This window comes from Falco peregrinus, chromosome 2 (assembly GCF_023634155.1).
Source record: "Falco peregrinus isolate bFalPer1 chromosome 2, bFalPer1.pri, whole genome shotgun sequence".
In the NCBI taxonomy this organism is placed as follows: Eukaryota; Metazoa; Chordata; class Aves; order Falconiformes; family Falconidae; genus Falco; species Falco peregrinus.
The window spans coordinates 119,538,752-119,561,089 of NC_073722.1; the positions used below are offsets into that span (position 1 = coordinate 119,538,752).

Here is a 22,338-nt window from a genome sequence, read left to right on the forward strand (position 1 = left end):
TCTAATGGGAGGAAAACACAAATGCAAGTGAGAGACAGATGAATGGGACCTCACCATTTATCTTATCAATGATTGTCTGAAGTCTCCTCTCCACCTCTCTGCACTTCAGCCTCTCCTGACGCCCAATCATGAAGAGATCCAAAAGGAGAAGGAGGAAGAGTGCCAGTGCATTAACTATCTCAGCACCTTGGCTTTGCATAGCAAAACAGAAGAAAAAGCAGATGAGGTTTGAGTAAATGAGTAGAATACACTGCCAGCCACCCACAGAGATAAATGCACACCTGCTCAGTTGTTTATTCCTACATCCCACAGACTTATGGCTAAATAAGAAAAGCATGCTTTAGAATAATGCCACCAGAGAGGTCTGAAGGACCCATCTCAACTGAAAAATACCCCTACAAACAGGGTCAAGACATGCTATGGCACATGTGACAGCACAGTAACTTCTCCTGTGAGCCACTAACTTCTCCAGTTTCAACATCCTTCCTAATTATGATAATGCTTTAGTATTTGTCAAGATCTAGGAATGCTGTAGGAAAAAATAATCTCAATCTGTCCATAGGATTGTCTCTATGGGTCTATCAGAAGTAGAATTATGTTGGCTGAAGTTTTGTGAAACAGGCTGATAGGGACAGAATTACCAGTGTGAGTACACTAATGTCTAGATGTCTAGACAGAATGAGGGATAACACTGTTATGTCAGCCACTCACAGTGTCGCGATGATATAAAACTACCAACTCGCTTCAGTTAACCAGCATAGGATGTTTTGCTTACCTCCCCTGTGGCTGGCTCCCATAGCAGCACAGCAGCAACAGCACTGCCAGAAGCATCAGAGATGCACCAGGCCAGTGGAAACAGGAGCAACGGTTACCATGGTACAGAAAACTGCTCCTCCACGCCTCCTACAAAAGGAGAGCAGCTGACAGTCAGCATTCATGAAATACAGAGCCAGATATTTGAAAAAGCAGAGTGAGAAAGGGAAGGCAGCAGGTGACACCCCAGGGTGAACACAACTTTGTAAAACCCCTGAACATGACACAGAGCCCCACAGGTCAGTTATGCGAATGCTGCAGCACTAGCAGTTGCTCAGCTGGTGAGTTTGGGTGAACACTCTCTGCTTTACTCTTGCTTGGAAGAATGAAAAGGCTTCTGTGCCAGGCTGCCCCATTGTCACTAACCAAGCGAGGAGCACTTTTAACATTTCAGTACTGTGCACAAACACTAGCGCTTTGTATTCAACACACATGCCAGACAAACATGGTGGACAAGGGGAGACTGTTGAGCTTCAGAGCTTTTTCTCTCCACTTGATATGGACCCCCTCGGCACACTGCCATCAGTGACTCTTGACATCCTTAGATCCTTCCCAGGTGAAGCTAAGCTCCTGTAGGGCTACAGTACCCAGGAAAGAAGTGCTGAGAGAAACATACCCTTAAATAGATTTCTTGCTTTGTTCCCAAGGACTTTAGCAGTTCTACACCGAGACACTCTGCAGCAGCAGTCTGGGAGGGAATGCAGCCAACTTTTGTTTAATCTTCAGCTTTACTTTGAGAAGGAGAGACTGAGTGCCCAACTTTGCGCTGTTTGGTGACTCACCTTCCACGAAGTCACTTTTTTCCGTTCCTTCTGATGCCCCTCCAACAGTGTGGACAACTGGTCTCTCAGGATCGTGAGGGCTTTCTTCGTGGTAAGGCCCAAACTTGAAGTCATGTCATCCTGCGATGCCAGAGAAACAAACTGTTTAGGGCTTGCCTATTTTCTTTTTAGGCTTTTTCATGGTGGCTGACTGAGCACCCTACTGAGAACGCCCTGCACTCATCATCACCAGTCTGATCCTGCCGCACTCATCATCACCAGTCTGATCCTGCCGCACTCATCATCACCAGTCTGATTCTCCATTTTTCTGAAATCATCTTCCCTTCTGTGAACTTTAGACTGCTGGCTGGAATTAGAGCACTTAGATAATATCAGGTAAACAAACCGGTCCTGACTGTGCTGGATAAATACTTTATCAAAGCACAATACAAAGTCAGTTCTGCAAAACAAGATTCTAATCAGCAGAGACTGAGGACAATACAATGGAAGGCTGCTCAGCTCCAAGGTTATGGAGGCTTGAACCGGTATCAGCTTGTAGAGACAAAACAACACAGCTGTTATGGTATATGGCAGAATTTTAATGATACAGGATAGATTTTGCTAACAGTAATAACATGCAAGTAGTAGAATATTTGCAATTCTAAATAAGAGTGGTTCAATTTCCACAACTACTGGTTACAAATGTTTGGTTAGGAATCCTGTCTCTGTGGCTACTTTGACGCAGAAGCCCCCAGATTTAAGTGCTAGGCCATGGATCAGTTCAGGAGGAGACACGACTCCAGCATCAACTCCTCCTTTTACAGGAGAAATCACTAGTTTTAAAGCGCTGAACTATACAAACATATGAGGGAGGCATTTAGACTTGAAGGAAGCCCACGCTGTCCAGAGCACTGATCCCTCACTAGTCAGCAAAGAGGTGGCAGCCTGAAAAGATGCAATCCAAGAGCATACCATGCGGAAAACACTGCTATAAGATGCTGATAACAAGGAAGGGGGGTAAGTGCTTGCATTTCTGGGGCAAGAACACAAGCACTTTCTTTCAAATCACAGAGACTGCTGCGAGGTACTGTGGGTACCAGATCACCAAAAGCAAATCAACAAGGAAGAGCTGGCATGTGTCCGTGAGTGGGCTACTGCAGGTATCAGGGAGCTGGTCTATAAAAGTTCTCATTTGCATTTCATGTTTTAATACAAACACCTTGAGCGTGTACAGCATATAGGATATCCTGCACATCAGAAATGTTCAGGTGTATCATACTGTTTACAGAGTGCAGAACTACTGAACACAAAGCAGGCAGGAAGCTTCCCCCTCCCATCCCCACCAGCATGACACAGCCCAGCAAACACAGCTTAGGCAGGAGCTGCAGCTCTTCCTGCTATTGCGGTCACCAGCTCTTCCCAGCCTCGCCAAACCCACCGTGCTCTCACACTGCAGCAGCTCTGCTCTTCAGGAGCTGCGTGCATGCACCCAGCTCTGCAAGTGCAGCTCAGCTGGGATCTGCACTTTTCTTGTTCCTTAACTGAGTGGTTTCATGATGAACATTTACTGGAAACCAATCTCAGACTTTAGACTCATTTGCATTGATGGTCCAATCCAAAAGTGTAACGTAAGCATCAAGGAACAGCAGATAGATGCTCTTTAAACTACCATCTACCACACACACATGCTCCCCACCTATCAGTGACAACCTGAAACAGCAAATTCTGGCCAGGCAGAGTCTAGCAATACTGCTTTAGCTGTACTTTTACGGAACTAAAAATAATCCTGCTGTAGTTTTCATTCTCTGTGTCAGTTTTAGGAATAGAGGAAGCAGTTCTGTGTTGTTCTTGGAAGCAGCCCAGGTAACATCAGCAGAGGACTAAACATAGGAGTCTCAAAGACTCCCAAAGGAGAAGATGGCAGGCAGCGTAGCTGGCAACAGACATGCTGCTGCACCACAGGAGTGCTGCAAACAGGAGTGCCTGAGAGCAGCACGGAACAAACGACGACAATAAGGTTCCTCTCCACTGACTACTGGCTGTTTGGGGCATAGCAAAGCACCCACAAAAACACTCATCCCTACCAACACAGGGAAAGCTGACAGATAAATAAAAGATGCAGAATGAAAGGCAGCAATAGTAATACTTTAACTGAAAAGCAAAGTCTGCTTAGACACCAAGCTGGTTCCAGCAGATACATCAAGAGCTACAGAAGAAATGAGAGGGAATTTGCACTTAATGCAGATACATAATACAACATCTAGTACAGTCACGCACTGCCTGAAAAAAGAAAGCGCCACATCACAGCAGGCAGCAAGCAGAAAAAGGCAGCAAATCCAGAGGTTAATCAAAAAGGTTCCTGAAATACCTGTACACCTGCTCCACTCTTTACACAGGAGTTACTGGTTTGCTGTAGTACCAACCAAGGTAAGGGCAGCCACAAAGAAAGGTGGCTGTAGCAGGTGAGACAGGACAAGTGCAGAGTGCGGCAGGGTTGGGGAAGAACAGCAGGAAGGGCAGGGATTGTTAGACACCCATTCTGACACTTAAAACACGGAGTAATCGGCAAAGCAGGCAGAGCCAGCCTGGTAAACAAACACTGTAATAATGTGAGAGGCTGCCTGTGGTGACTCAGATAACCTACTGCTGGTGAGCATCAAGGGAAAGCGCTTGGAACACAGGAACGAAAGGGACAGGCAAGAAGAGCCACTCTAAGCTCCTAGCAAGGGGCAGCTCTAGGTTTTCTCAACAAGAGCTGCCCTGCTAAGTCATCAACTGCTAATGAGGCATTTTTCAAATGCCTTAAAGTAAACCTTTGTATATGGCAAACCTAGGTGCTTTTAAGCTGTCCCAGAGGGATCTTTCCAGCCTTTCATCAGCTGCAAGTGCTCTTCCTGACAAAAAACAGGAGGTGAGCACCCCAGGGTGATGAAGCCATCCACAGGAGGTGTCAGTTCATTAATAAACCCCTCAACATTCACATCTCTGCTTCAAAAAGTTGCGTTCAAAGAGTAATCTGCTAATTTTCAGGTCAAAACTAAACCAGCACGCTGCCTTAGCATAGGGTTTCCTCTGAAGAAAAAAAATAAAAGAAAAAAGAAAAAACGGACAGTAAATTCCAGGTTACTGTGAAAGCAAACCCTCATGGTATCAGGAGGCATTTTAAAAGGCTATATTTTCCTTTTGCCCATGCCTAAAGGGAAGAAGTCCTGAGGAGAAAATGAACAGTTGCTTCCTCCTTCGCCCCGAGAGGCTGCAGAGCATGCGAACCTCTAAGTGCACTTACGGCTCCTCTGGAGTTGACCCCTGCCCTGGCTTAGTCCGAGAGGCATGACTGAAGCCAGGTAAACATGGGATGATTGCAACCCTCTGCCTTGGATGATACCGCGGCTCTCCAGAGTTGTTACCTGCAGGATGGCTGTTAAGGAAAATCACCCAGCAAGGGAGATGTTTTTTGTGAATGTCATTTTATTTTCTAGAGGGAATGAATGTGCTGAGGTGTGGACTTGATGGGAAGATGAAAAGATGTGTGAATTTCTCCACTTTCAATAAATATTCTACATGTTAAATCACTGCTTAGTTTGCCTGCAAACATTAGGGAAAAGGAACATGAGCTAGTAATGTTAGTTCTGAGACTAATGCTAGTTCTGAGACCTAGTAAATGCCCAGATTTAGGAGTTGGTTTGGCTCTTCAGGAAGGAGACAAGGAGTAGCTCAAAGCCAGGAGACAAGGAGCCACAGAATTTGTAGACTTTTCTTTGCCTTATCCTCTCAGGTCACCTTCCATAATTTGGCAGGTGGAAATCAGTTTGCCAATACCCAATGATCCTGGAGTTTGTTTAAATCTGTAGCCTTGCCTAGCTCACAGCAAAAAGGTTTCCTTTGCCTTCCTCATGGGTTGCAAGAGTGTTTTCAGACTGAAAGGTAGGAAGAAGAGTGGTTATCGTCTGATTTTTCCTCTCACAATGTGGAGTTCTTCCCAAGCATCACCACGTATTCATGTTTGCTTCCTGCAGCCCACCTTCATCCTCACACAAAATTACCACTTGCTCCTGATCCCTCCTCCTAAAATGCCCATCCTGTTATTTTACACATAGAATCGTTCAAAAATATCTTAAGCAGTTTATCAACTATTCTCATACTCTCTGCTATCCAATCAAAAACAGATGTCTTGCTCCTTCCTTCAAGATGAACAAACAAGCGGATGTCAGAATGTATACAGGTGAGAAATGGACACAAAGTATTAGTATAATTAAGTCCTCTTATATTTTCATACAGCCATTACACACCCATAGTAGCATATTTATTTGTTGTACCAGTAAATGTTGATCTAATATGTGGTGTTGCATCACATGTGCCGAACAGTTTTTTAAATAATACTGAAGCACAAATACATTGTTTGCTTTACAGAGCAAAGTGAGTTGAATCATCCTCTGTCCTCTGTGGATTCATCCTCTTGCAGAATACGGGCTTCTCACCAAGACTGCCGTACGCTTGAATGTAACTGCCTTTACAAAGATTGTTTAAACAAATACGGAGATAGAAAACAGGAAATTTGCTAGAAGCTTCAGTTTTCATAGACCGCAGATCCACCCCGCAGATTCAGAGTGGTATGGAAAACCCCTACAAGGCAGCTGTCAGATTGTTTCCCTCTTTCCAAGCCGTACATACTAGGCCCCTTTTTTAACACTTCTGCTCAATTGCTTTTCAGATTTAAACAGTCGGAGGTGGGAAACCGGGCAGCAGAATGCTCTTCCTTTTTCTGAGAGCTATTTTGCATTCCTTAGCAGAAAAAGAAGGCAGTTTTTAATTTAACAATGACATTTTGCAGGCTATTAATCTACTTCAGGGATTACACCTCCTGAAACGTAAGCATTATTCAGTTTCAAAAACACATGAGAAGGAGTAACTCCACGAGATATATTTGCATTTAGTACAGTAAGTCAGATTCTTGCTTAGGATAAGGCATATGACACACGGTGAGGTTTTTTGAGTCTTATCAGAGAGGATGGCAGACATGCACACAACAGCACGCAGTTTCTTGGGGCAACATCTCCTACAGCAGGCTAGGGCTAGAGAGGGATTTATTCTTGTTCTAAAGCAAATCGTACGTCAGTACGGTACAGCTCTGTCCAACTGCACCTGCTGAGTGAGTGCCCAGACTGCCTGAAATGGCACATCCGTGCTACAGAATGATACAGGTGTAGCCAGCAAAGACAATGCACAGGCCACTCTGGGCAAAATCATCCCTTTACTACCTACATCCTTGGGTGCAATCATACTTTTTGTCTTTCTAAGTGCTCAAGTGGTTACTTTTCAAAAGAGGTCTGGTCCCTGACTCCTAGCAAGAGTGCTTTTCTAGTTATCCAGGCTACATGAAGCCTCCACCCTGAGATTTCTGCTCCACAGGATGATCTTTTGATGAAGACTCTGGACTAACTGTCAGGACAGCTGGATTCTGCTCTTCCTTCTGCCACAGTTTTCTGCATGACAGTGTGAAAATTGGATGCTCCTCTGCACCTTAGTTTCTCATCTCTATAATGGGACCACCAGCTGTAGTTATTGTGAAGATTATAATGTTCACCAACCCACCTGAACACTAGTGGAAAGCACAGAAAACAGAAATACACATTGATACCAACACGATTCAGGCCACCCCATCAAGCAGCTCATGGCTCTGTGGGGACTACTGCCTTTAAAACTGGACATGCTGGGAAAGGTACCAGAAAACACGACAAACACAGCTATTAAACTTGGTTTAAATGCCACCTGACATGAGCTTGGCAGTCACAGCTTAGCTGCTGGTGGTCTCAAATCAAATGAAACAAGCAAAGTCTTCAGCACAGCAGTGCCCAAATTAATGGACAGAGCAATAGTCAACAACTGCCTCCTTCCTCCACCTGCAGCAACAGTATGAAAGGCAGGCCAGAACTCTCTGTGTCCCCAGTTTGGTAACTGGTTGCCTGTGAGGGCTCCAGTGTGAACGCTGGCTTTGAGGCTCCTCACAGCCCATTGCTAACAGGGCCTGCAGACTTACACTGCAAAGAGACACAGCTGCAGGAACAGAGATCTCTGAGATATCTGCCCAATGCAATGCTAATCAGCCATCTGAATCACCACTGCATTTTGGTGTAAACAGAGTCCATTTTAATCCAGACAATGACATTTACATTTTATGCCCTCCATAAAGCACACAGTAAGATGCCAACAGGCACGATCAACCTTTCTACATAGGTAATACAAAGCCCAGTGCTCTGCTTCTCCCTCAGCTAGTAGCAGCTCAACAGCAGAGAGGCAACCACTCCCCAGGTAACAGCCCAGTTTTGAATTGTACATTCCTCGGTCTGTCTCTTTGGTCCTGTTTAGAGCAGCAAATCCCCAACCATAGTTATCTGCCCCACTAGGCTGCTGGCAGGATGAGGTAGTGTTTATGCAGTGCTTTGAAGCTCACCTGCTCTACGCAGTTATCAAGCTTTAATCAGTGTAATTTATTCAGTTACATTATTCCTCCAAGTTCACAGAGCAGTTAGGGGTCCGTATTTATTCTGGCTTCAACACACAGCATCCTGCTTTATGCCAATGCAGAGCTTACTCCAGGGGTTGCTAATCCCCTCCCAGAGGCCAGCAATGCTCAGAAATCCCCAGAACTTTACCACACCTTTCATCCCCCCATTAGCTTCCTTCCTATCATCTGAGCTGAACACTTTAGGGACTAAAACTATGATACAACCTAGCAGGTGGACTGCGAGACATATTCCAAAGGGGTAAGGAGGTTCAACAGCCACAGCTCAAAGCCCATAGAAGAAACAGACAAATTTAAGTCATGAGGCAGAGGGGCAGCAAAGCAGGAGTCATCAGCTAAAATCACGTTTGGCCCCTCCTGTTGGTTCCAGGGTTAAACCTGCAGTTTAAAATAGAGCTTCTTTCCCCATCACCTCCAACATTAAGCCGTTCCCTAGCTAAAATCATCATTCACTGCTTCATGTCCTGCCATAACCTCTTTCCCCAAAACCTCAAAGCTCTTCACAAGCCACCACATCAGGCAGGATGCAGGCTGGGGACAGAGACAGGAAAGCCATTTTGAATTTAAATGTTAAGGGAGAGAAACTTACTTTGCGGCATTTGCCTTGGTGGGGGATCCAGAGATCAGACTGCTTGAAGAGCATCTGGGCTAAATTCCTGCACCACTTCCCCAGCAACTTGCACTGCTGCTGCCCTCCAAAAATGAGAGAGCAAAGAGGGAGAGAGAGCAAGACTGTGCAGAGCCCAGCGCTGCAGAGAATGAGACAGAAGCAGCAGAGTGAAGCACCAGTCTGCTGATTAATTCAGCCTGTTTCCAGTCACGCTGCAGATCCAGCAAGGAGGCGGTGGATGGGGGTGGGGGATGAGGTTGAGAAAGGGCGGAAAAAAGGCCAAGAGAGAAGAAAGTTTGCCCAGGATAGCACCAGATGTCTGTAAGAATGGTTCAATTCATCAGATGGAGCCGACAGAGCCAGAATCCCTAGGTTCCCTGACTGTAGAGATGCATATGCATGCACAGTAAGGGTTTATGCTGACAGAGAGAGGTCTTTGGGAAAGCAGATGGCAAATCAGACAGGACAAAGTATTATAAAACATACTACAGGGGAAGGAACACCTGAGCAGGCAATGAAAAAGACTAGACTGAGACAGCGAGACCCAGGAATACTGACTCCCCTACATAAATCTAGGAGAGTCTTCCAGAGAACTCCACAGCTTTGGATTCAAGCTCAATTTAAAAATACAAGCATTTGCTATTTAAACAAGTTGAGATGGTTATAGGTCCAGTCTGAAGTGTTCCCTCCCTCTTCTCTTGTTGATAGAGAAAGCAGCAAAAGCCCCTCTCAGCTTCCAATATTCATACTTACTGAGCCACACAACCTAAACCAAATGGTGCACATAAATTCTTCATAGCCATGCACCATGCTTGGGGCTCCCCATTTACCGATGATGCCTAGGCAGTGGCACAGAGCAAGCAAAGGATTAGTGTAGACAGGGAAGGGCTGGGTAGAACAAGTAATGGGATAAAAAGGCCTTTGGAGGTGAAGAAGGAATGAGCCTTCTCTCTCATTCTCATCCTTTACAAGAACACTTCCTTCTCATTGTTGGAGGGAAGCACCTTCCTAAGTGGGTTTTTATATAGCTTCTACTTCAGTGCTGTCCTAATTCTATCTGGGGCTTCCCAATTCTGCAGAGCAATCACTAAACCAATTACTTCCATTCCATGTAGAAAGGGGTAAAGAACTGGCCCAGCCAAGAACCATGTCAATAGCTTGCCAAGGATTACAGCTGCTGGTGCAGAATGGAACAGACAGGCACTGCAAAGGCTTCCAGTCTCAGCGTATTATGTAGCTTTGAAAACCATGTACAGGTGTGAGGACTTGCTTACCCTCCCTGCCCAAGCTTTTCACTTCTCCTTCCCCGACATTCAAATGCCTGAATAGGCACAGCCCATATTCTGTGTTTAAAGCCAGAAGTGCAGAGATTAAGAGGTCTTGATATTTACAATAAACCCGACACAGGGTCTGGTTATTACCTCTGTGTTGGCGCTGAGTTATACATCGGTATGTAATCTCACTAAGTTCTCACAGCCAAAGCTGAATGGAAGCAGACATTGCATTTAATGTAACTTCAGGAAAAAGCAAGGGGAGCAAGAGGCAAGACATCCTTCATCCTTCTGTAGGGCATTTTGTTTCCTAGACAACAATTTTAAAGCACAGAGAGGAACAAAATGTCCTAACAGCACAATTTTTCCTTCCTTCCTCTTTTCCTGCTAAGAAACTACTCACCTACTCACTTCAACACAACGAAAAAAGTAAGGAGAAAAAAAGAAAGGATCAACAACAACAACATGGGCTAAGAATGGACAAACCCTCCTCACACAACATACATGTAACACCCGCAACTTATCATAGTGCTTGCTGATCCGTTTCCCACGGCTCTGAACCTTCTGGAGACTCAAATGAATGTGAATAAAACAACTTGCTTGTGACAGTGCAATACCAGAAATAACCCTTGTGCTTCATGCAGTTAAGAGGTCCCAACACAACTTTCTTCCAGCTCAAAACCTCCAGCTTTAGTCGTGAACACAAACAGAAATGGATCAAATTGCCTCTTGTTTACCCCACTGTTGAGAGACCTTGCTCTGAAGTGTTTTGTGTAGGGCAGTGATTTGTACTATGTACCTTCCTTCTGATACGAGCTGGTATCATAAACTGCATCTGGACGCACATTTGTGCATTAAGTAACAGGATGAAAGAGTAGAAGCTGTAAATTTGAGATCTGAAGATAAAACTGTGGCTTGAAATAAAAGGCTGAGTATGAAGGCAGGGACTAAGACCCATAAAAAAACTGCAGCATAGATGAGAGATGCCTGTGAAAAAAGGATCAGTTTGCAAAAGAGCCCTTGGAAGAAGAGTGAGGTTTTAGAAAACAGCAGGGAATAAAAACAGAGATACAGTTACTGGCAAGATGAGAAGAGGCAAAGGACTTGGGCTACTTTTCAGTCCAAAGGTAGGACTGTAGCTCTTGTCAGGCTTCCTGGAACAAAATAGCTCAGGATCAACAGTGCTATAGCCGGAGTACAAGCACAGGCTCCCTGAATAGATTTCCGGGCTCTGGCCAGGAGGCATGGTGCTGTGTCCAGGCTGCAGCAATTACACTGGGATAATACAGCTCAGTTGTTATTGGTAACTGTGGAATGGATGATGTCAATAATTTTTAATAGTTGTGTTGCTGCCTATACAGCCTACATCTAAAGTAATTCCAACTCATGAGCCTCACTCACACTGTCCTGTGGCAATCAATGCTCCTGTCTTTCTTGGTATATGCTGAGTGGGTTTTAGAGTGGAGATTCTGGCACCTTTCACAAGTATTAAATTCACTTCAGAAATACACAGAAAATTAAAAAGTCAGGAGAACAGGGGAAAGAACAAGATACCAGCACACTTAATTTAAGAAGGTTTTGGCACTGCTCCTAAAATACTCTCTGCCTTTCTCTGCAATGTCTGGCTTCTGGCAAAAAATTGGAAGGTGGCCTACATTACACCTGACAAACTGTGATCCTCAGCCATCTCTGACAACGGAACTGTATTAGCTGACTGGAGCCAAAGGACAAGTCTCTCATCATCTGAGTGACAGATGTCTGTGCTGCAGCAGTTCTCTGAGCATGTCTTCTGTTCCAGGAGTGCTAACTCTTCATCACACATATATATTAGAGCAAAGAGATTGCTTTCAACTAGGTTTGGGACTGTTGTATTCACTTGGGTTCATTTTATTTTTAGCATTTTAAACTAAACCTAGCACATCAAATTTAGTACTGAAGTTATATAGCAGGTTAATTTGTTCCCTTATCAGCATATATGTGTCCAAGGTCTTCACTTTGGAAAGGAAGATGGATTCCACCTTAAAGGGGATGAAACAAGATTCTGCAGTATTAAAAAATAGGAGAAAACTCCTCAACACCAAATAATACACTGCTAACAAGAATAAAACCATGTTCTTTCCTCAGAATCCAGACAAAATAAGTTGTAAAATGCAGCTGTATGTATCAATGTCTTTTTTTTAATTCCTATTGAAAAGTGTGATGAAATCTTGCTTTTACTTTTAATCCCCATTCAGAAAGGAGGGAGAAAAAACGTCAGTAAGCCAGGAGAGGAGACTAGGACTTCAGAACATCATGATTCCCCACCATAATCTCCTTGTGCAGGACACTTTACTAATATGCCTTTTAAAGGTCTATTACATTACTGTCCCTGCTGCTGCCTGTCCAGCAATTTGATACGCTCTTCCTGCATTGTACAATGAAGAATGTCATATGAGAAAGAAAGGGATGAACCAAAGATCATGACCACAGTGAAAGTGTCCCCACTGTGCTCTGCCGTGGCTGCAGCAATGCCAGTGTTGTCGCTTTCAGATCCTACACAGCACACACCCCTGTAAAGAATAGCAATTGCATTGTCTCCTAAAATGATCAATACCAGATTAGCCCATGATGTCATTAACAAGACAATAAATAGATAATTATCCTCATTGGAATGTTACCTCCATAGTAATACAGCAACTCGATATAAAACAACACAGTTCAAACACATCCTCCAAGCATACCAGCACCAAAAGCTTCACTCACCAAGATGAGTACCATCTAAGTCACTTACACTGTTGTGGTAATCTTTTAGAGCAGATCTGGGCCTAGCTGATTATCTAACAGGTACTTTTGCACTAACGAACAAAACCACTTCTTGATGCTGGAAGCACTGCAAACAAAACAGCAAGAAAGGGATGCACGCAGAAAAAAAGAGCCAGCAAACATGATCTGGCAGATAAAGCTTACAGTGTGGTGCAGAGAGGGACACCAAAAAGGAAGGCCAAGAATGTTCTCTTACCAGTGCCAGCTGAGAGCTTGATGGGTATAATGTTCTCCACCAGTCTCGAACTATCTGCCCCATTTCTGACTGGGATCCAAAATAAGGACCAGTTCACTTTTTTGAGTGAGAAATACATTTAATACTGAGGTGGCTGCTGAAACATGGCTAAAACATAAGTGACCAGCAGACTACTCACTCAAGTGATCAAAATAATTTTACTTTTGGGAAGTAGTAACATGTGCCAAGTTTACACTCTCCTGTCAGCCACAGCAGATATGTCTTTTTAGCTTCTATAGCAGCTGTTCGTGAAGATCTCTCTCTCTTTTTTCTCCTTTGAAGCTCATAAGCATGGCAAGATAGCAAGAGACAGATTGCCCCTCCATACAATATCTAGACACATCTGGCACTTTGTAAACCAGATACAGAAATACTATCTTGCAGCACTCCCTAGGAAGACATGCAATTGCCCAAGAAATACATACATTTATCATCAGAAAAACTGGACTCAGATGATTTCATTACCTTAGTTTATTTAAAAAATCTTCACAGAGAATTCAGCTTCTCAAATAAAGCCAAGCTAAGTGTCCAGGGGGCTGAAGCCGTACTTTAAACCTCAAGAAAGACACAGCACATGCAACAGCATATACTTCACCTATGCTGTTCCACCATGGTGCCTCAGTCCCAGCCTGCAAAGGACTTACCTACTGATACAAGCACACACATCCCTAGGAATGTGAAGGTGACAGAACTCTCAACTTTGATACTAACCATGGATTACACCACCACACAGTAACACCAAATGGTGAGTCTTGATGCAAAATAATGAAAGGCAATTAAAAGAACTCAACATTTAAGTTGGGCATGACCCTTAGGGAACCTACCTGACACTTCTCCTTGAGGTCCATGGCTATGCAGTTCCATAAGCATGTCCAGCAAAAGGGGACTGATTGCTCCTCAGGGGAGAGTGTCTCCTAGGTAGAGATGAGCTTGGCTACACTTATCACATCACCATCTGTGGAAAGAGGAAGCAGTCAGTCTCCCCATATTTCTCCCTTTAGGGCAAGGAAGTGATGAAATTCACAAAATTCGAATTACAGGACTGGTCTTTAAAAGAAGAACTGGGGAGATGAAAGTTCTTCTAATAGTACATCAGTCCTCCCCTTACTCAGAACTGGTCCCATTAGCTTAAGTCCCCCCCAAAACTGACAGCAGTATATGAATTAAGTTCCCTGCAGCTCAAAGTAAGAGTATTAGTGCAGCCCTGACACACTTTTGGACAAGCCTCCAAAAACATCTGACAAAGTGCTGGATTCTACCAGGTGTCGGAGCATGCTGTCACTCACAGCTATTTGTCTTGCTATGCTTATCTACCAGGAGCTTTGTCCAGCTAATCTCTAATGGAGCCTGCAGTAATGATTCTTCCATTTGCTGAACAACACATCCAACCTCTGACAAGGCTGTGCTACTGGGGGGTGCATGTATCTGACCATCATTAAGTAAGCCAGAAGTCATAAAAACAATTCCAGATTACTAGGGAACTAGGCCTTTTTTCTTTTCTTTTTTTTTCTTCTTTTTAGCAAAACTGAGACTCCAACATAACTGAGATACAAAGCAGCTCTGGAACTCACAACCTTCTTCTAGCCCATGTCCCCCTTGATCTCCCACAGCACAAATTTGTTCTCTTTCCATGTATGCAAAATGTCTTTTCTGGTCAAAACAAAGGATGTGTGTACTTTGCTCCAGAGGATTCTCTTATATATGAACACAATGAGATATTACAAGATTATGGTCAAGGGAAAGTCGCCTTGTTGGCTAGTAACTCTTGGTTCTACTTTTTAATATCACACACAAACTCAGGGCTTGGACACACACTTCTCATAAATCCAAACAAACAAAGCAGCAGCTCAATCTGCAAATCAATCCAAACCACCTACGTATTTCCTAGATACACTGGGATTTACTACCTTGGTCTATACCATACTGCCTTCTTCAAAGGATTCTGGAGTTCCCATCCTTGTCGCAGTCACCTACAGCACTACGCTCCATGACACTACATCATTTCAGGGAAAACAAATGTCATCCAAAGCTTACTCAGAAAGCCACTGCTTCCCCACACTGAAGAGTTAGATGTCAGTGTTTCCTCTCATGCAGGCGAGTCCTGTACCTGCACTCCAGGAAGCAGCAAGCATTCAACATTCAGACTGCTGGTTTCCAAAGAACTGTTTGCAGTACAGCAACCAGCACCTGCAAGTGCGATTTTTTGGCTGCCGGCTGGCTGGCATGAGCCGCAAGTCTGGACTCTGCCCTACTTTTCTGTTCTGTGACCCTTGTCAATGCGCACACACCAAGGGAATGAAGCTATTTTCAGTCACTTTGTATCCCTGCCAGGCCAATTAGCAATTGCAAAGAGAGGATCAGACAAAGTTACTGGAGCGAAGCTGACAGAGGGCTGGGAGTGGGAAATAGGAAAACGTACTTTGTAGGCTTGCACACAGCAGCTTAGAGCCTCAGTATCTTGCCTTGAACTCCAGAGTGACTTCAATACAGACGAAGGCAAGAGATGATTTTAAGGAGAAAAATGCTCACTAACAATAAAATGGCTAAGAAATAAATCCATGACTCTTCTTTTTACTCCCCTCTGACAGAAGATTTATTAGTAGATCTACTGAAGGATTTATGCACCATGCTCTCCCTCATTCAAACAAAGCTAAGTGCTTGAATTTCTCTCTGGATTTGGACTTCAAAAGCATAATTATCCATGACACAACTGGGTAACTGGGAAGCCAAAGTCACAAAAGCAGAACAAGAAAAAACATCCTGGGCTGTTTGTGCTAATCCCATGGAGCCCATATCATTAGCAGCGGTGGGTGGCTCTGGCTGGAGGGCAGGGGGCCATGCAGGGAGGCATGGTGACATTCTGTGTTAGTGACATTCTAGTTTAGGCAGCAAACTGAAATGTGATCCTGAACGCCAAACATGCCATCCCTTAAAGTTCAAGGCACATCATCTGCATGCTTAGGAATACCGCCCTGAAGTCCTTCAGTGGTAGGAAGCAGGATACACAGCAAAGGTGTTAAAGAGAAGGTTGGAAGTGAATATCCCCTACCCAGAGAAATTCAAAGCTGTTATAATGATCAATATAACAAGAGCTTGCAAAAGTAATCAGTGGTGCATGCAGCACTGCTTCATCATCACACATGCTCACGGCTCCTCCAAAATTTGAACAAACTGACCTGAAACCCAGAAGTAGTTCAGTTTCTCTCACATCTCCAATTTAAGGTGCCAAAAAAGGTTAGATTGTAGACATTTCACACAGAGAAAGCAAGAAGCCAAGTCTTCCCGGTGCCAATCTGGATACACAAAACAAGCAGAATGTTTCATTTTTCAAAGTTTAAAACAGGTTTTCATTTAGAAGCAAGAGTTCCAAACACAGCTAATCCTACATAGGTTGGGATATCTTAGTATTAGGGTAACTGAAGCCAAAAGCAAAGATAGGCTGCAATGATAAACAATCCTCCCTCGATTTCTGCACCAGGATTGGCACTGGAGCCATACAAAATGTGATTTGCATGCTTTCTTCCAAATGCATAATTTATCAAAATAAAGTCTACAAGAATATTGCAAGAATTGTGTTATACCAACCAAAAACCTCATATGCATTACAGAGGTCTTGCAAACACTCAGAAAACAGCTTCACACAATGAGGTGAAGCAGTTCATTAATTCTGTAGGCAAAGATCTGCAGATCTGTGCATCCATCAGCTCCATCCCACACAAGGTCCTTGAGTGCTGTCCTCCCAGACTCTTCTGTTTCAGGGACCCTTAATTCTCACCACCAGATGCATCTCACCACCACCCTGACCCAACAGCAGGGACTCGCCACACTCTGGACCCAGGAGTTTTGTGCACTGCTATTTCTTCCATACTAGGAGTATCTGCCCTCCTCTGTCCCCCCTGTTCTTCTCTCTTCTGTTTGCCCAGGCAATTAGTCACTCATGCCTTCGTTTGACATGTTGAACTCTGCCAGACAGCAGGAGAGAATTGAAGCGGGACTGCTTTACTGGAACATGTTAGTGGGCGTCAAGTATTCAGCCGCAGACAATCAGAGATGCCTGAAGCTGTGGTTGCTCTAATCAGACACCACAGGCTTCAAGTGCAGCCAGTTGACTCCCTCCACTTTCCCAGCACACTCCATCCTCCTCAGGATTCGCCTGCCTAGAGCAGTCTGTGAAATCTGGAAATGGCTGGATGTGGTGTTCAAGTGTCATCATGCTGCATTCAGCCTGAGAAATACTTCCAAACCGTTAGGTAGAGTAAAACGCAACATAGCATCTACCAAATAACTTAACCCAATGCATGTATCACTAATAGCAAGCTAACTTTCTGGAAATCCTGTATGCTGAACTCGGCCAATAGTTAGCCCATAGGTATGTGGAGAGGCCTGCAATGCACGTTAGAATATCTTTATTTTATATTTACAAGAATGAGTTAGTTCAGTGCTTGTGTTGCCATGTGTGTCTGACACCCAGACCTTTTCAAATCTGAAGAATAGATCCCCATCACCCCAAACTCATTTCAGTCTGGAAGCACCCTGAGCAAAGGTAAGTCTTGTAGCTTGATCCGAGTATCAGGAAGTGTTTGAAACACCCATCTGAAGGGCAGAAGCAGAGCTTTACAAAGGTCCATTCAAACTTTTGTTTGCCCAATCATATTTTGAATAACACTATTTTATGCAGTTAGTGTATTTATATAGGTTATAAACACTGGCTTTCAGATCCTCCTTTGAAATTCAAGGATTTCAAAGCACAACAACTTAACCAAACCTCACATCAATATGAGCTATCAGTGTTGAAATTTAATAAGAAACTATACGGCATGATACAGTACATACAGAACTTATAAACCAACTAGCAAACAGAAAGATCAGATAACTCCACATACAACCTACAAACACTTGGAAAGAAAAATGTGTTTCAGAAGCTGCAAGTCTTTAGGCAGAAAAATAAATCAACCTAATGAAACTGTTTTCCCTAAAGTGCTCAATCAGTGCTATTTTCATGTTATTTACTGAAAACTCCCAACATAGATTAGCCTATGAAAAACGACGGGGATCTGAACATTCCTTGCTGCCAAAAGTGAATTCCTCAAGAACAGAAGCCTGATCTGTCACCCAGAATAGAAACATGGGGGAATAGATAATAACCAAAAAAGCAGCTGCCTTGGAGAAAATGGCATAGATTAGAGCTGATTGTTTTGATATCAGCAGAACCATACGGTCTTCCTACTCATGAGCAGTTGATGTCTGCCTGATAATTTGCAACATGGGTACATTTGCTGATATATGGGCTTCCAAAGGTGCATCAAGTGATACTGTCAGTTGCTTGGAGACCCACCGAGGGCACGGAATAATTACAGCTACAGAGCTGTCTGCCACACTTCTTGGTTTCAGTATCTGCTTGTGAAAAAACTTGTAAAATTTTAGGCCAGGTAAACATTCCCTGCCTCAGTAACCCTTGATTGTAGATAGAGATATGCATATCTGCTTCAGCAAGAGAGGCTGTGAAGTAAATTTAGTAGTATCTGTAAAGTAAGTGAGATCTTATGAATTAGGGTTGTATATGTGCTAAGTATTATCAACTCGGTAGTGGTCAAGTATCTCATTTGTGCATGGCTGTGCAGAATCAGGAGTTGATTTCACACAGGCTCTGCTTCCCTTGCTAAATGACAGGAATTAGAGAGAGATCTATTCTACCTTGAATCAGCAATAGGATAAACTTGAAATTAACTTAATTTCTCTTCCAACTGATAAGTGTGACTTTTGGAGGTGAAATTATTTTTGTTTCAACCTTACTTGCTGAGAGTTTTCCAATAAAAAATACCTCTGACATCTTTTCTTCAGCACAGGACTTGCACATTAGACTTGTTTGAAAGGACAGCAGTGGCTTAAAATGAAAGCTGAGCAACAAGGAGGGATAAAGGGAATAGGAAATAGCTTTGGCATACTTGTAAAAGTCAGACCATTGGTTTACTTGCAAGATTAAGATTGGTAAACCAAGATGCTACACAATCGAAAGAACATATTTATTTTTGTTTTAATTTTGTTCTGGTGAGTTGAGAAGCAATTGACCGATATGATCAAAAGAACAATCAAACTAATTTAGTCTACTTACTGTTCCACAGCGGCTGATACTGCTTCACATGTAAATCTGAAAGATATTTGCCGTGTTCATTTTTCCTTACTTGGTTAAAAAAAAAGTAGACTGTTTGGGAATTAAAGGATTGCTTTATCTTTTCTGCTTCAGGTACTCAAAGCCTACCTGCCGCAGAAAGACACAGCATGTATACAGTCCAGATCAAAGCGGAAAATGTAACAAAAGGCACAATTCTGAAAGTTGTAAGGGCTGCTGCAGCTTCTGCAGAGCGATGAGACATCACCTGCTTTGTGGCATGATGCCTTGAATGACAACTAAAACATTTTACAGCAAATGTATGGAAGAATTCACTGCAAAAGCAGCAACTGTCATTCATCATCATGATATTGGTTATTATGGTAACCAGGATCGTATAACTACCTCCATTTAAAAAAAATAATAACCCTGAAATGTTAGAAAACCACAAAAAGGCAGCAGCCCAAAATAAAATAAAAAAGCTAGTGCTGTATTTATAGGACCTTCTAGCAAATCAACTTTTGCTGACGTACATTGTGACTCACAGCTAAAAGTGCAGCTTTTTCTCCTAAATCCAGTTTATAAATAAGGGTGTTATATGCACAGTTTATAGTAATTCTAGGCAAAAAACATTCTTACACCAATGTTTGCCATTTGGAGATACTTAACAAATATCACGCTGATGAGAAGGTATTTTCTGGGGAGTTCCCCAAAGCAGGCCCAGCACCTGAAGGCCATTAACAAGATCAAGGTCATACATTTATTCAAAACAAAGCTGAACCCTTATGTAGAAAAGACACTGCTCAGTTCAGTAGGCTGTGTATTTTGCTAGTCTCACAACAAGCTCCATGAAAGCTTTATGCTGAACATTCATATGATGAATTGTGTCTAGAAATAGGGCCATGAGCTGACTCCACTGTAAAAGGAAAACAGAGGAGGTCTCTGCAGCTCAGTAAGAACTTCTCTCCACTATTCACTCAAGAGTATCCCAGACAGAGATCTAAAGTGCCCTATTTAGCGTACAAATGCTCCCATATGTTATCATATCACAGAGGTTAATCCAACCAACCCAAAGCAAATCCTGCTCCCTGCAGGCCTGGGTACAGGGCAGTGCTGCCCAAGCCCTAGCAGGACTCTCTTCTTGGCCAACCCTACAGAAGGACTTGTCTTCTGGCCAATTCCTTGCTCCTGGCCAGTCCCACACAGCCACAGGGGTATATAAGCCCTCACAACCCATCCCTTCTTCAGGGCTGTCTTTCTGCCTGGAGCAGCTTGGTCTCTGGAGTGCCTGCTGTGGCTTCTAGCACCTAGTTTAGGTAGGACTCCAACAGAAGCAAGGGTGGCCTTAAAGATACAAAGACTTAAACAGAGCTGTGATATGAAGATTAGAGGAAGGAGGTTTGTTTTCTTGGTTCCACTTGCAGTAGCAATATTGATTTGTTTTGTGACCTAGACTAAAAGCACTAATATCTTAATCCTCTCACCAGACAAAAAATGTTGGCAATGTTTTTATTTAAAAGCTCATGGTTAAGAAGAATACTATGTGAAGTGTTTTGATGTGCTTGAGTAAAAGACAACAAAGAAATATAAAGCACTACTCTAAATAACAAAAGACATTTTGTGTAAAACCAGCATATTGTAGCTATTTATATGCGTGCCTGTATCAAGCTGGCTTCTTAGAAAGTAAGTCAAGTTTGCTTGGTATGTTATTCAAACGTTGCTATATTTGATCAAGCTCTGTAGTTTAACGTAGTACAGCAGCTGTTAAGTTTGTTTATATAGAAACTTGCATATCTAAGGAACCTACAGTGTCTCACAGAGATCATGCACTACTATACCATTGTATCTCACCACGTATGAGCTGCCTGTTCCACAAGGAACTTTATAATTGCTGGGGGAAATAATGGGATTTTAGACAAGCATGCCATAGCAGCTTCCTTTTTCTCAGAAAATGTAAAAATATGTACTACTTGGTTAGCCGCCTTGGGAAGATGGATGGGTACTTATGTTCACCTGCTGCTATCTTGGTAACTTTTAAGACTGATCAGACTAACTTAAAGAAACTTCTGTGGCACAGGCTGTCCTGTGACAGCTCGGTGAATCTTAAATGCGTAACTAGAACACTATCTGCTCCTGTCTCTAGGTCTTCCCTTCTTCTCTAGCTATCTCTTGAGTAGATAATATCGTCTCAGACAAACTTCTTTGTGCTTTATGTAATGAGGTTTTTAACTGGGATTTTTAGGCCTCCTCTTATCACTAATGGCCTGTGTTATCCCGGTAGGAGAAAGCTCCTGGACAGCAGACAAGCAGCAGCAATGTAATCGAAGAACTACGTGGATCGCAGCTTTTGGAAATCAAGCAGGCGGACGCCTGAGGTGAAGCGTGCCGTGAGCTCCTCCTGAGGAAAGGACGGCGGTGAAGCGCCATGAAGCACCTGGCCGAGCGGGGGCCGCTCTCCGAGCTCGTAAGGGGCCGAGGCAACCTCCCGCAGGCGTTTCAGTCAGAATTGGGACCCCCAGAAGCCCCTTGGCAGAGCAGAGCGGCCGCAGCGGGCCCGGGCCCCCGCCCCCCGGGGCTGAGGAGCCGCTGCCCGGCGGGGCGCGCTGCGCGGCGCGGCGAGGCGGAGTCTGTCCCTCAGCCGCGGGAGAAGTCCCGCCGACCCGCCAGCACGTGTGGCAGCGCCTTTTCTGGGTGCTTGTGGTTTAGTTTTTGGGGTTTGTTTGTGGGTTGTTTTTTTTTTTAATTTCCTCTCCCTCCTAAGCCGCTAGGTAACGCGCCGGCGAGATGCCAGGGCAGGCTGCGTAAGGGGAATGGCACTGCGCGGAAGAAGGCAGCTCGGCCGCCCCGCCGCCGGCTCTGCCGCGGGCCTCCCCGCCATGGCGGGCAGCCTCCAGCCGAGCGGGGACCCCCGCTGAGCGAACGGCGGGCCTTCTCGGTCCTGCTCCCCGACGGGATGGAGCCCGGCCGCGCCCCGCCTCCGCTCGGCCTATACTCACCAGCCGCACCGGGCAGTCTCGGCGGGGAAGCCGCTCGCCCGCCGGGCCTCCCCGCGCGCCGCCGGGGCCGCCATCAGGGTCACTGGCAAGCGGGACGCCACGGCGCTGGGGACCCGCGGTGGCGCTTCGGGGCGGCCTCAACAAGCCGGTGTCTGGTTGGTGAGATCCCGCGCGGCCACCCGTACGCCGCGCGTTGATTGGCTTGGCCAGGGTGGCGC

At 44.4% G+C, this 22,338-nt stretch overlaps 1 protein-coding gene across 7 annotated transcripts in view; it reads right to left on the minus strand.

Annotated features, from left to right (window-relative positions):
• TMEM94 (transmembrane protein 94) overlaps window positions 1-22,272 on the minus strand; it is a 52,344-nt gene extending 30,072 nt beyond the window's left edge. For 3 of the 7 annotated variants that reach the window (XR_003557198.2, XM_027795603.2, XM_027795601.2), the window contains exons 1-4: window positions 8,687-8,800; window positions 1,596-1,715; window positions 776-903; window positions 55-191 (exon numbers count right to left, since the gene is read on the minus strand). Coding sequence is in view for 6 of the 7 variants with exons in the window: in XM_027795603.2 (XP_027651404.2) it covers window positions 55-191; window positions 776-903; window positions 1,596-1,715; window positions 8,687-8,740 (439 nt within the window). In the remaining variant the exon portion in view is untranslated. Of the gene's footprint in view, window positions 1-54; window positions 192-775; window positions 904-1,595; window positions 1,716-8,686; window positions 8,801-13,839; window positions 13,971-16,191; window positions 16,309-22,120 lie in introns of those variants that run through there. The other 4 variants (XM_055797356.1, XM_055797355.1, XM_055797357.1 and 1 more) reach the window with 4 other exon arrangements.
• Window positions 22,273-22,338: the final 66 nt, after the last annotated feature.